At 45.8% G+C, this 13,560-nt stretch overlaps 1 protein-coding gene across 1 annotated transcript in view; it reads left to right on the forward strand.

Moving 5' to 3' along the window:
• The window catches only part of GATB (glutamyl-tRNA amidotransferase subunit B), a 73,360-nt gene that overhangs the window by 40,098 nt on the left and 19,702 nt on the right, over window positions 1-13,560 (forward strand). The window contains exons 7-9 of the mRNA XM_084768567.1: window positions 1,048-1,132; window positions 2,822-2,866; window positions 4,611-4,800. Of these exons, the coding sequence (XP_084624693.1) occupies window positions 1,048-1,132; window positions 2,822-2,866; window positions 4,611-4,800 (320 nt within the window). The remainder of the gene's footprint in view (window positions 1-1,047; window positions 1,133-2,821; window positions 2,867-4,610; window positions 4,801-13,560) is intronic.

Consider the following 13,560-nt stretch of genomic DNA (forward strand, 5'->3'; position numbering starts at 1 on the left):
CTGAAAGGGGACACAGTCAATTTTCTCAAGCTGTCAAAGGGGTGAAAGGGGAGGCTCGTGCTTGCAGCCTGGGTTCGTGAAGGAGCTTGGGGCAAGTGCAGTGGGCATGCAGTGTTCAGGGCTGCATTGATCTAAAAGATGGCTACAGTGACCAAACAAAAGGCAGGCGACCAGAGCTCACGTCTTGTCTGTAGTGCTGGACAGAGGCGCCCTTGGTATTTTTCACTTGGCCTTAACCTCTTTTTGTTATATAAGTGCCCTCTGAAGCAATGGTCAGAATTCTACCTGTGTTCAAACATAGGCTAGCAGAAGCAAACCTTTGCCACCACGGGCTTAATTCTCCAAGCCTGCAATTTTCCCATGAGGTTTTTTTCAAATCATGTTAGACTTTTTAGCCACCATTTCATGTCAGTCAAGGCAAACGTTGAGGTGAGAGAGGTGGGATACAAATGGATGAGCTTGGAGTTGCTACCTTTTAGCAGGTCAGATTAAAGGGCTTGGATCTGAGCAGGGACCGAAGGGTGGGGAGTTGGGGAAGGCTTCCTTTCTCAGAGGAGCTTACCACGTGCTGGGGTTTAATTCTGTTCAGCAGTTTTGATTGGAAAAGAAATGAGAGCCCCGTGTACATACATTTTCACCTATATTTTTGTGTATCATTTTGGAGGGCTACCAGGGCTCCTTGGGTCCCATCTGTTGCCCCAGGGTAAGGAAGTCTAATAGGCCACAATCCTAGATCTGCAGTCACGAGACCTACACATTAGTCCCAGCCCTCCTACCAAGGTGCATGTAGTCTGCACTAGTTGTTAATCAATCTGAACTGAGGTGTCTGAAAAAGAGAGCGGGGAGGAGACAAGCTTCTCAAGGCCCTTCCCAGTCATGAGAAGAAAATGCACCCTGCAAGGGAATGACATTGTACGCAAGCTCCTTGATTGTTTTTTTGTTTTTTGTTTTTTGTTTTTTTAACTTAAGGGTTGAGACTGGTTTCTAAATATTGCCTGCAGGGATGAAAGGTATTCAAGATATACTAACTTGCTATGTTTTTCGTAGACTATGAAATTCAGAGGCAAATCACTGAACTTGAGAGTGGAGGTGAAATTCTGAATGAAACTCGTTCATTTGATTATAAGCTGGGGTGAGTTTGTATCCAGATGCCTGTTGGCACAGCTAGGAAGTGGGGCCCAGCCATGGACCCTTTAACTAAATCCTGAGCTTGTCTGTAGCCGTAAGAAAAAAGACCCCTGAGCCCCATAGGGTTCCCCTTGCTTCCAGCTCACCTGCTTTGTGGCAAGACGTTTTATTCCCTTGAATAATCTGTCAGGCCTCTCAGAGCCCAAGCTTGGTGTAGAAAAGGCCTGAGGGCTGGTGATGAAGGGTACGGTGTCAGTGTTGCTGTGATAAAACACTGATCAAAAGCAGCCCATGAAGAGTTTACTTCAGCCTGTGATCCCAGAGGCAGCATCCATACTGGCCAGGGAGCCAAAGCTGCAAATGGCTGGAGCAGGAAACTGAGATTGACTCTTAGCCACAGACACAAAGCTGAGAGAGCACACATGGTGGACAAGGCTGTGAGCTCTCAAAGCCCGCCCACCCAGTGATGTACTTCCTCTAGCAAGACTGCACTCACACCCCCAATAGCACTGCCAGCTGAGGACCAAGTGTTCAACTGCCTCTAGGGGACATTTCTCATTCAAAACAACACAGACACTTTTTTTTTTTTTTGAGCCCTAATTTTTCTCATTCTGAATTTTAAGAATTTTGTACTTTAAAATACTAAAGAATACTCAAAAGCCTAGAGTTTATGCTGACTGAAAGCCAGCTGGGGTGTGGCTCAGCAACAGGGTGCTTGCTGGGAATGCTTTAAAGCCCTGGTCTAATCCCTTGTTATACACACATGAATTACTGAAGCAGTTTTGGGTTTTGTTTGTTTGTTTGATACAAAATTATCCTTCTGAGCATTCTCTTTCCTTTGTTATCATGTTTGTATGTATGTAAATATCTGCTATGGAAATCTGAAGAACTTGAATTTGCCTGTCATTGATTGAGAAAACCCTATGCCGGGTAGCTGTTACTATCACAAATATTTGAGCCATTCAACTTATAAAGAGAAAAGGTTAATTTTGGTTCCCAGTTTCATAGGCCTCAGTCTGTGATTGAAGTGGCACATTGCAAGCACATGGCTGAGCTAAACTGCTTGCCTCATGTCAGTGTGCTGGCTGATCAATCTTGAATAGTAGCTTGATTAGTGAAGCATGCCTCTGGGTATGTCTGCTGCTGTTTCCAGAGACCATTAGACCATTAAACCCCAGGTTAATGAATGACTAATCCCTTCATGGGGTCATATGACGGCATTACTGGGGGTGAGGCCTGGTAAGAGGACTGGGTTCCTGGGGGCCGTCTTTGGGTCTTACTCTGTTCCTGCGTTCCCGTTTCTTTGTGTGCTGTGCCATACTTTCCCACCAAGATGGATTAACACTTCTGAAGCTACAAGCTAAAATATATATGCGTTTTCCGTTTTAAGTTGTTTTTACCAGGTATGTTTTTAAGAGTAAAGAAAGTAACATACTAGAAAACAAAAGCCAGGAAAGACCAGGGTTCCACTGTCCCCTTTGAGGGCATATTCTAATGACCCGAAGGCCTCCCATTGGGCTCCCTCTCTTTCTAACACGTCTCAAGTTTCTCCTCTTCTTAATAGGACCAAGTGTTTAAATAACACATGGCCTCGGGGATGATTGAGCTCCAGCCCATAGTAAGGCCCCTCCCTGCACATGTCTAGCCAGGAGTACATGCAGTTGCTTAGTGCTGTCTTCTCTGACTGTTGCAGGTGCACCGTGCCAATGAGAGACAAAGAAGGGAAACAAGACTACAGGTAATTACCCCCATGCAGAGCACCAACATACATTTGAGGGTCTATTTCAAACCCATTTGAAAGTCAGCATAACGATGCTGGAGGATTTTGGAAACTACCTGTTATTACATGATAGGAATCACTATTTCTTACTGTATGTTACATGTAAACTACAAGAGGTATTTTCTTGACTTGGTAGCTGGAGAGTTCCTTGTTTGGTAGGATTCAGTTTCTGGCAGATACCTGTTCACAGACTTGTATAACAAAGATGCTATGGTCCAACCAAGAGGATGGCAGGCTAGGGTGGGCGTAGGCTTACAACTGGTAGTAAATTCTGTAATACATTGGAATCCTTTGGAGGGTGTCAAAAAGAGATCGGTTTCTCAGTGGAGGGTCTCTTCAAAGCTCACGTGATGCTGTTTCATTGCCAAGAGAAGCAAATTAGGAGCCACTAGTTTATCAGTAGAGCGCTCCCCTATCATGTAGAGGCTCTCCATCCCATTCCTAACCCAGGGATGCTGTTGCATAACAGAAGATGTTCACATAAAACAAAGCATAGGGATAGGCCTAAGATAAATGGAATCTTTTACTTTTTCTCATAGAGTTCAGCAGATTATAAAGATGGAAGCTTTGGCAACAAAGTTTTGAAATTGACATGGCCTTCCTTTGTGATGTGTGATATACCTTCCCTGGCACACTCTTGTCATGAGCCCATCAAAGGCAGGGACTTTCTGTTAGAGTGGTCTTCTGGGTGCAGACTTTCCCACAAGACCTTCTTCATTCTCCCGTGCGGCTATTCCTGTAATTTCTTATTGAGCATGGAGTTTGCTTTTTGACTCACTGGGGTCTTCTGCTTCTGAGCCCAAGTTAGACAGCACTGGCTCCCAAGACGCCTCCCTTTGGGTTTGCTTAGCTTTAGAGGGCAGACTGGCCCACAGCTGAGCTGTGGCACTGCACTGAGGAACTACCTACAGTTCTAATCCTGTCCCTCCCTGCATTTGTTGAACAGCACCCTGCTTTTACATAAGTCTCCTGGCCTTGTGGGCATAGGAGAAGCAGTGCAGAACAGGGCAGAACAGAGGGATATTTTTTTCATAAATTACAGCAGTGCTACAGCCCACCTGATTATTAACGACTGACTTTCTAGAGCAGCTTTCAATGGGAAGTGTTGTTTTATGTACTCTCTTCTAGTCGAGCACTCACTTTATGTGCTTTACTACAACAATGAGCCTATATTGCTGCTTATTATTCACCGAAATCCATCCTTTACACTGAAATTCCCTCATTCTCTTCTGTTCACTCCGTGGGTCTGGCATTTGTCTAGTGGCATGAAGCGGCCGTTACATGGGGCAGGGTCACTGTCCTGATAGTGTGCCAGGCTCCACCTACTAACCCTCCTCCTTCCCCGGCTAGCTTTCACATGTCATTTAGGCAAAGTCCGTTTTGTTCTGCTTCTCAGGAAGGGAAGAGCCTCTTTCCCCTTTGACTTTTCATTTATTGTACAGTACTATTAAAAATAGAAAATTAAAGTCATCTTTCTTTCTCACAAGTATGTTAGTCTCATTGGTCCTTCAGTTTCCAGCCTCTCTGACACTAGTATAAACCAGAATGTGGGCTAATTCCATGTTACTCAGTCGCCTGTCAGAAACCTTTGCAATCATTATGGCCCCGGAGCTGGCACAGAAGTATTCCCATCAGTGTTCAATTTGTGGTCCTAACCAGCTCAGACACCCAGAATCAGGTCTCGTCTCTTCTCTTTGTTTAGGTTTATGCCAGAGCCCAACCTGCCTCCCTTAGTCCTCTATGATGCCGGGTCTCTGCCTCCAGGTGCAGACTCTCAGCAGGTGATCAACATTGACCAGCTTCGAGAAATGCTCCCTGAGCTCCCCAGCGCAACCAGAGAAAGGCTTGTCCAGCAGTATGGGATGCTGCCGGAGCACAGCTTTGCGTTAGTGGTAAGTGTCGATTGCATTGGAAATTAAGCCAGCTCAGCAGGCTGGATGATGCTCCACAGAGGCCCCTACTTACTCTCAAGCACACTTCTCCACTCCTCCCCCAGACAGCTCTGAGAGGGGTCAGGCACTGTCCTCACTTGCTGCCCTTGAGAATATGTGCTGGCCTGCTCCTCAGCACACCAGAAGAGGAAGCAGAACTTCTGGCTGCCACAGGAGCCATGGAGACTTGGAAGCTCGTTCAAATGTTATGTGTTCCCACGTGTTTGCAGGGAAAACAACAATGCATAGGGTTTCTAGATGTCTTAATAGTATTGAGCCATGACAGGATGTTAGGTCTCCCAACGTCAGAAAACATTTAGCCTGTATAATGTTGCAGGCTTCCTAGACATCTTCATCCTATGAGGCTTCAGGATGCCTCCTTCGGGCTGCTAGAGAATCTGATGCCCTTGAGGTAGCCTAGGGATTTTCCATCCTTTCAGAACTACTTTGGGCTCTGTGGATCTCTTTGTCATGGCAACAGTAAAGTGATGCAGCATCAGTGAGGGTGGCATTCTGTCACAGTTGTCATCTTCTTGTCAACAAGAGAAAGTGGGAAGTTGTTTTGTGATTTTAGATATTTTTTGAGATAGGGTATCGTGTAACCTAGGCTGGCCTTGAACTCCTATCATCTTCAAGAGCAACAAAACCTGTGGAAACTGGATTCTTGATATTTAAAAGGTCAGTAATAAATATACAGGGATATTGTACTAATGTGAGTGAGTGAGTGTGTGTGTGTGTGTGTGTGTGTGCACGTGTGTGTGTTTAAATACTCAATAACTGTAGTATAATGGTTTATAGTGCACTAGGCAGCCTACTGCTGGCTGAATGGTTTTTCTTGTCCTCGGTAAGTCAGCTACTTTGAGAAGCAAACAGGCCTTATATGAGAACTCCTGTTTTCTGACCAGCTGTAAATAAGCACAGTGTGCTATCGTTCTGATACCCCAGGTTGACTTGATCACGGCTTCTGATGGGGTGCTGTCTTAGCTATACACATGTAACAGCTGTCATTTGTGTTAACCAGTGTCCTAAAAGAAAGTTCAGTTCCAGTCTTTGTCATTCAGATTGCTGAGCCATCAGCAGATATTTGAAGAACTCAGATGATCAGCATCCTGTACAGAAATTCTGAGCCCCTTACAACTCATGTGTTCCCTCCATTTCTGTCATAGTTTGGGTCACTATTGCAGTGACGAAACACCATGACCAAAAGCAACTTGGGATGGAAATGGTTTATTTGGCTTACTCATCACTGAAGGAAGTCAGGACAGGAACTCAAGCAGGAACCTGGGGGCAGGAGCTGATGAAAAGGCAGTGGAGGGGTGCTGCTCACTGGCTGGCTCCCCATGGCTTGCCCAGCTGCCTTCTGACAGAACCCAGGACCACCAGCCCAGGGATGGCACCTCACGGATCAATCACTAATTAAGAAAATGCCCTACAGGATTATCTACAATCTTATGGACGCATTTTCTCAGTTGAGGCTCCATCCTCTCTGGTGACTCTAGCTTATATCAAGGTGACATAAAACCAGCCAGCACAGTTGTTGTAACAAACCAGTCTTAATCTTTACCCATCTTCCCCATCACCTTTTCCATTTGAATTCAACACTGAATTACAGATCCACATCTTATTAGCATGCTTTCGCTCACCTCAGGGAAGGAAGGAGGGGACCAAGAATCTTTGGCTTCAAAGACATCAGTGCCATCTCTGCATCTGGCCTTTGATACATCTGGCCTTTGAACAGCTGGGTTCAAGCCAACCCTTTGAAGTAGTTTGTAGTACACTGAAGTTTCTTGGCCATTTCTTTGCTCTAGCCCATTGGTTCTCAACCTCCTAATGCTGAGACCCTTTGATGCAATTCCTCATGTTGTAGTGACCCCAACCATAAAATTAGTCTGTTGCTACTTCATAAATGTATTTTTGTCACTGTTATGAATTGTAATATAAATATCTGATGTGCAACCCCGCAAAGGGGGTCTCGACTCACAGGTTGAGAACCACACCATTCTAGACTGATTTCCAAAAGGAATCCACTAAAAGTGGCATTAAGAATTGTTGTGTATCAGCCCTTTCCATAGGGAGGGAGAAAGGACCTTTTAAAATTTTAAGAACACAGCTATTTCACATCCTCAAAAGGCAGCTTTTGAGATTGCTGCACTTGCCCCTGGAATGTGTCCACCTCACTTTGCTGAACATAAACTATAAAGTTAGGGCATTCTTCATATGTATGTTTCTGTCCCAGTCTTCTCTGGGTCCAACCCCAGCAGGCCTTAAACAAGTGCTGTCAAGGACAGTAGCAGATGAGGGAATCTGTTTGAACAGTTTGTGGGCCTGTTTGGGGAAAACTAACTCTCCAAAGTAGCAGGCACTGCGGGGCCGGGTGGGGGGAGCAATTGCTCACCTCCTGCATAGTGTCTATGTCCATCCACTGTGGCTGGCCAGCTCTCAGGGAGATTGCAGCCCAGAGGAGGTGCTGAACACTTCAGGAAGGAGGCAGAGTTTTTTTACTTTTGTTTTTGTTTTTACCTTTTAAAGATTTATTTTTTTTAGTACCCTTAAGATATAATATAATATTTATAGATGGAAGATAATGTATTAGGTGACTTTAAAAAAATAAAAGGGTTTGTCCTTGAGATTTCCAGGATGGATGAGTATACGAGATTGGAGCAGACAGAGAATGATTCAGACAAATTGTTTCCCGAAATTAGGCAGCCTGAGCCCTTTATGACTCCATAATCACTGGGAGCTGAGTTACTCATCGCATTCCCGAAAATGATATGTTCATGTTTTCTGCCTTCATGAGAAGCACAACAGATTGCCGAGAAGGGCAGATGCACAGATCTAATGAACCATCTTTCAATTTAAAGAGTGCCCAGGAGTATTCATTAAATAAATGGCAGTGGTGGAGGTGTGCCGTCAGGGCTTTGCTGCAGCGCACTGCGCTTGGACTTCTTATTTAATTAAGGAGTGTGTGCACCCCACCCCACACCCATTCCCTACATATAAAAAACTTCAGAATTTCACTCACTTTTCATTTATCTTGCCATTTTCCTGTGCAGTAAACAGTGAGTTACATTTTGTTAGTGTTTGATGCTTACAGAGCTCTTGCTGGTACCCCTTAGCATCTACTGTCTTACCAAGCACATAGTAGGTCCTAGTCTGGACAGACAGATGGCTGCACAAATGGAATGCCATCGCATTGCACATAACCATCCTTAGAAAAGTGTCCCTGGAAGTTTCCAAAGACCAGAGAGATACACAAACCGCTCTTGATCACCCCAGCCCTGAACCCTGGGAAGACTCAAGTGGCTGCCGCAGTTGGGCCTTGTCTCCTGTCACCTGCTCTCAGGCTCTCATGTTCCAGCTCTGCTTTATTCTCAGATTACTCTTGAGTCTGGATTTCCCTCCTAGACCGTCCTGAGAGTCCCTCCTCAAAAGGAAACCCATACACTGCTTTTCTTTACCCACATTCAGATCTTGCCCCACTGAAAACTTCAGGTTATTAAGCTGACCTTGGTCCCCGCTCTTAGTCAAATTGCTGTATTTTCTGATCTCATTTGTAAAGATAAATGTAGAAATGTGAAAGCTGAGATCTGGGGATTAGGGCTGTGGAAAAGCAGAGAATCTGGTGGTGGAGCAACCCCTTGGAAGAATTGTTAGACTTATATGCATGAGTTGTTTTGGTTTGGTTTGGGTTTTTGTTTGTTTGTTTGTTTTGTTTTTAAGTAAAACTTTTCCTAGGCTGCTTTTCACAGGACTGTTACTTCCTAATCTGAGTGTCTCTTTTCATTCAGGGAGCATAGATGGAAGCTTCTTGCCCATGCAGTAGTTTATTTAAAGGTAGTCTGCTTACAGCATGCTCTGCTGTTTACCATACTTGCCTCAGACAGCCCCGAGGTGTGATTGCTCTCCTGTTACAGGGGAGGACACTCATACTGGACCGTGCTTATGTCCTGAGCTCCACTACGTGCTTGCATGTACGATCTGCTGCCATGCCAAGTGGAGGTACAATGCTTTTAGGTAATGACTGGTTTTGATTGCCTTTGTTTCATTAGGGGAGGAAATTGAGTTTTTATTTTTGCTAAAACTTAATGCTTAATACAGTCCCTTGATTCTTTTATGAAGCTCAACCAAAAAGAACACATATATTGAAAGCTTTTAGCCATTCTTATTGGTTTCAAAGATGCCAGAGTGTCCTATAAATAAACATAAAATTCTGTCTACTAAATTTTGTGAAAATCAGTCAACTGCAATAGAAAATGAACATGCCGATTTTCCAAGTGGAAAAATTAAGTCAGAGAGGTCACATGAGCTGTCTTCTGCATCTACATTTCTTTTGTTTCTTAATTTCTGCTGGAGGTACATGGGTCCTTTGGCTGAGTCATTGAGAAGTGCTCCTACCTAGGAAGTTGGTGAGGTTTGTGGGGGTGTTTGCTTGAGGCTCTGTGGTGTTGAGCCTGGTCAGGACAAGCTCTTGTGCAGCCGGCTGCGCATGTGATCAGCAGGCAAGAGATGACTTCTCTCTGTGGAGTTGCTGTGCCCACGAAAGCTCTCACATCTGACATAGGCAATCCGAGCTCCCCCTTCCCAGCTGCAAGAGGAGGGGATGACTCATACCCCAAAGATGGTACACCGCAGAATCATCCTTGATGTCAAAGACGCTGAAGAGAGTTCTGTGGGCTCTGGGGTATGCTTTCAGGGAAAGGAGCCATGGTATGAGGCAACATGCAAACGAGGCTCAGTGGTAGCTGTGCTAAGCAGAAGTGTATAAAACCCAGCCTGGCCCCATGAGCCTGTAGGAAAACATGTCGTCACCCCCCCCCCCCCCCCCCGCCCTCCAGTCAGTAAGCTACCATTTGTGTGAGGTGGGCTTTGTATTCAGCCTCAAGGCTTGTCATCTTATTTGGACAGCTTCGTTTTCTGCAGCTGGTTCTTCTCCGTTGAAAGTAATGATCCTGTGATTCCAACATCGTAGAAAAGGTTAAGATGTCTCCCAAGGACAAAGAAAGAGAAAGTACCAGTTGGTTGTTAAATGAACTGTTTTTGAAGCTTTTACTTTAGGTTTCTTATAAGTTAGAAAGAGCCTGGTTTGCTTTCTGGATGAATTGCCCATAAAACAGTCTCCATGTCAAATTTCTGTATGTCCCACATGAGGCACTGCTCTAAAGCTAACAGTTTGAAATTGTATCTGGAACCATATTGACTGGGTTTTGACTATCTAGGCTCTCATCGTGCAAAGTTGTCATCTTTTAACTACTGCTGAAGAAACATTCATTTGATCAACATGCCATCTTTCAGCTCCACACATTTTTTTTTTCATTTTATAAACTGCATCTGAGGTTGCCGGCTTAAAGGTGCTTTGCAGTTACTCTGTGCTCTGGAAAAGAAAATTGCCAAAACTTTCTTCTGGAAAAGTAGAATAGAAAAGACAGATCTTCTAACTCTACTGCAAAACACAGCTTCATTCTTCACAGATGCAAGTGACAAAGGAACTTCCAAGGAGGGGTGTTCTGGGCTTGAAGGCGTTTGACCCATGTGCTTGTCTGTTGAGGAGAAACTGCAGGGAGAGGGAGGATGTCCTAGTGCCACTCGGGGACCCTCAGAGGCCTTGGTCTCCGCCCCATTCCGATGCTTGCTTTCCTGTTTGTGGAATAATACGCTTTGGGAACATATTAAAGATTTTATTTCAGGCTTCAAGCAAGCAAAGCGTGGAAATAGTATCCATAGTGCTCTATACAGCCTTTCTGCTCCATCCTGCCTTTCGCTGCAGCACAGAGCTCCTGCCGAGCCACCCGGGTTCTCTTGGGCTGGACTAGTTGAAATGTGACTGTAGCTAGAATTGATTTCTTGGCAGTGTACTTTGTGAGCCCCGTTCTTGCAGATATAGTTTCTGCTGTCAACTTTTATTACCTTAATTATTTATATTTTAGTTATTCAAGGGAAATGTGTGTTCCCACACTGATTTCCTGCAAATTCTCTCCTAGAGTAAATATATTTCCAAGAACCAAAGTAAGTTTTACATTAGTTTAAAGGCACTCTGCGCAAAACTGCTGCCTAGGTTCAGCTTAGGCTATGTGTACTTGCAGGCTTTGCTGAGCACACAGCTCAAGTGACTTTGTTGAGAGTTTTGCTCAGATTTTAGAAGCTCTCACACCTGTTGGGAACAACACTAGGTAGGACCTGTGAGGACCAGAAGAGAAGGCAGAGCTACAGTTGTCTGTGCCTCGCAAGGCCTAAGGAGCACAGCTGGGGCTCGTGGTGGTGACTCAGAGCTTCCGTGGACCCTCCTGGGCTTGCAGCTGGAACCGTGGTTCGGGGTTCTCTGGCTTTCTTCTGTCTTCCCAGGCAAGTACCCTGTTTCCTAGGACAGCCTTGCACTGCCAGGTCACTTCTTTTCCTCTTGAAGAAACCTGGCTGCATCAGTAACTTTCCCCCTCACCAGAGCTTTCGGCAAAGATTGTGACCCCAGAGATAACATGCTCACATTGTAGACGTGAGTGCTAAGCAGTCCTACTTGCTGGCCTGAAAGCATTGCTGCTGCACCCCATTCCTTCTCCACCCCAGGCACTAGCATTGCTGCTGCACCCCATTCCTTCTCCACCCCAGGCACTAGCATTGCTGCTGCACCCCATTCCTTCTCCACCCCAGGCACTAGCATTGCTGCTGCACCCCATTCCTTCTCCACCCCAGGCACTAGCATTGCTGCTGCACCCCATTCCTTCTCCACCCCAGGCACTAGCATTGCTGCTGCACCCCATTCCTTCTCCACCCCAGGCACTAGCATTGCTGCTGCACCCCATTCCTTCTCCACCCCAGGCACTAGCATTGCTGCTGCACCCCATTCCTTCTCCACCCCAGGCACTAGCATTGCTGCTGCACCCCATTCCTTCTCCACCCCAGGCACTAGCATTGCTGCTGCACCCCATTCCTTCTCCACCCCAGGTACTAGCATTGCTGCTGCACCCCATTCCTTCTCCACCCCAGGCACTAGCATTGCTGCTGCACCCCATTCCTTCTCCACCCCAGGCACTAGCATTTGGTTTTAGTCTCATGGCCATGGTTTATAAAGTTGTTGGATTTGAGTTCTGTTTTTCCCACCTTATAAGAATAACCAGAGCCACTGGTATAATGAAAGCACAACCAAGTCTCTGTGAATATACAGGTGATGGGCCCCTTAAACATCTGCACAGATGTGCTCCTTACACCCTTGCCACAAAGAGTCCAAAGTCCACCTTGAATTCCACAAAGTGCCACATAGTGATATGTTAGAGCCTTACCCAGTTGAAGTATCCTTTGCTGCTCACGTAGGGTAGGTGCAGGGCCTTCTGGGTAGTCAGCTCTTCCCATCAGATATGAGCTGCCCAGGTAGCCATAAGCCCACCACCTGACTTACCTGCAGTAAGAGAACTAGAGCGCAGTAATTGAGCATGCTTAATATACAAACTAATGAAAGAGAATGGGATCGGTATTGACATCCCAGGAGGTGCTAGTGTTGGCCAAAGAGAAGTACATGGAGTTTCTGGCCACCCATTGTCCTCTGGGGCCCAGGGTAGCATGGATGGCAGGTATGCCACTGCCTTCCTTCCTGACCTGGGGATAGATGTGTGCTCATCCACATGGCCTGGGTGGTATACCTAAGCAAAGGCAGACAGACAGCTTGCCACCTCCTTCTGGTTTCTAAACTGACTGGTTGGGGGCACCTGTAACATCTTTAATATGTCAGGAACTTTTGAACATCTGGCAGACATAGAATAGTATGGAAGTGCTGGGAACATCTGTTCAGTGGATGAGGCTCACATTGTGCCAGCACTGATAGGTGTTCATTTTCAGTCCTCAGAAAGGCAGCAGGCTGCCTCTGCCCTCACAGGCAGTGTCACAGAGATGGGAGCACCCAGCCTGCAGAGCTCTGCTGCTGGCTGGCTGGGTGACCTCAAGCTCAGGGGTGCCTCAGTGTCCTCATCTGCAGAAGCCCTGGCCACATGCGTGTAAGGATGATTGGAACAGCGCTAACAGAGAGGAACCAGGGACCTGAGGGTACCTTCATTATTGTCATTAGCAGTGGCAGCCATATGCAGCTGCCCACTAGGTCCACTGCTGATGTCTGTGTCAAACAGGCGCAGTAGTTGTATCACACCTAATCCATAGTCTCAATGTTTGAGTTAAAGTCACCTGTGGTCCAGATGGCAAATGGGAAATTCTAGAAAAACAAAACAATTTATAAGTTTAAAAAAACTTCTACCACAGTATATTCTGGCTGTTGTTTTGTTGTTCTTAGTAGCTTACCATGTCTAATTTATAAATTAAGCATCATGGTTATGCATATGTTGGGAAAATTGTAGGGCTTAGCGATAGCTGAGGTTTCAGACATCCCTGCTGATCTTGGAATCTGATTGTGGTAAACTGTAGCACAGACACCATATTTAGCAAATACTCTGAAGAGCCCTGACCAGCCTTGAATTACTAATCCAAGGTCCCAAACGGCAGCCAAGGGCACTCCCCGTCACATAGGCAGCTGTTTGTTGCTTAGCTAGTGTCTCCTGGGCCTCTTCCTGACTACCACTGGATAGCTGCCTGCATCAGGTCTCTTTCTACTGTAAATGCAGCTCAGCCACGTTTCTGGACCAGAATCAGCATCACAGGATGTGTGACTTAGAGCAAGACATGGAGATGCTAAGTGAGCCCTTGGCCTGTTTCAGCTGGATGGGCTTCCTCCGTTTCATCATCTCT

The sequence above is a fragment of the Acomys minous genome (genome assembly GCF_964271855.1).
Source record: "Acomys minous genome assembly, chromosome: 19".
Lineage (NCBI taxonomy): Eukaryota > Metazoa > Chordata > Mammalia > Rodentia > Muridae > Acomys > Acomys minous.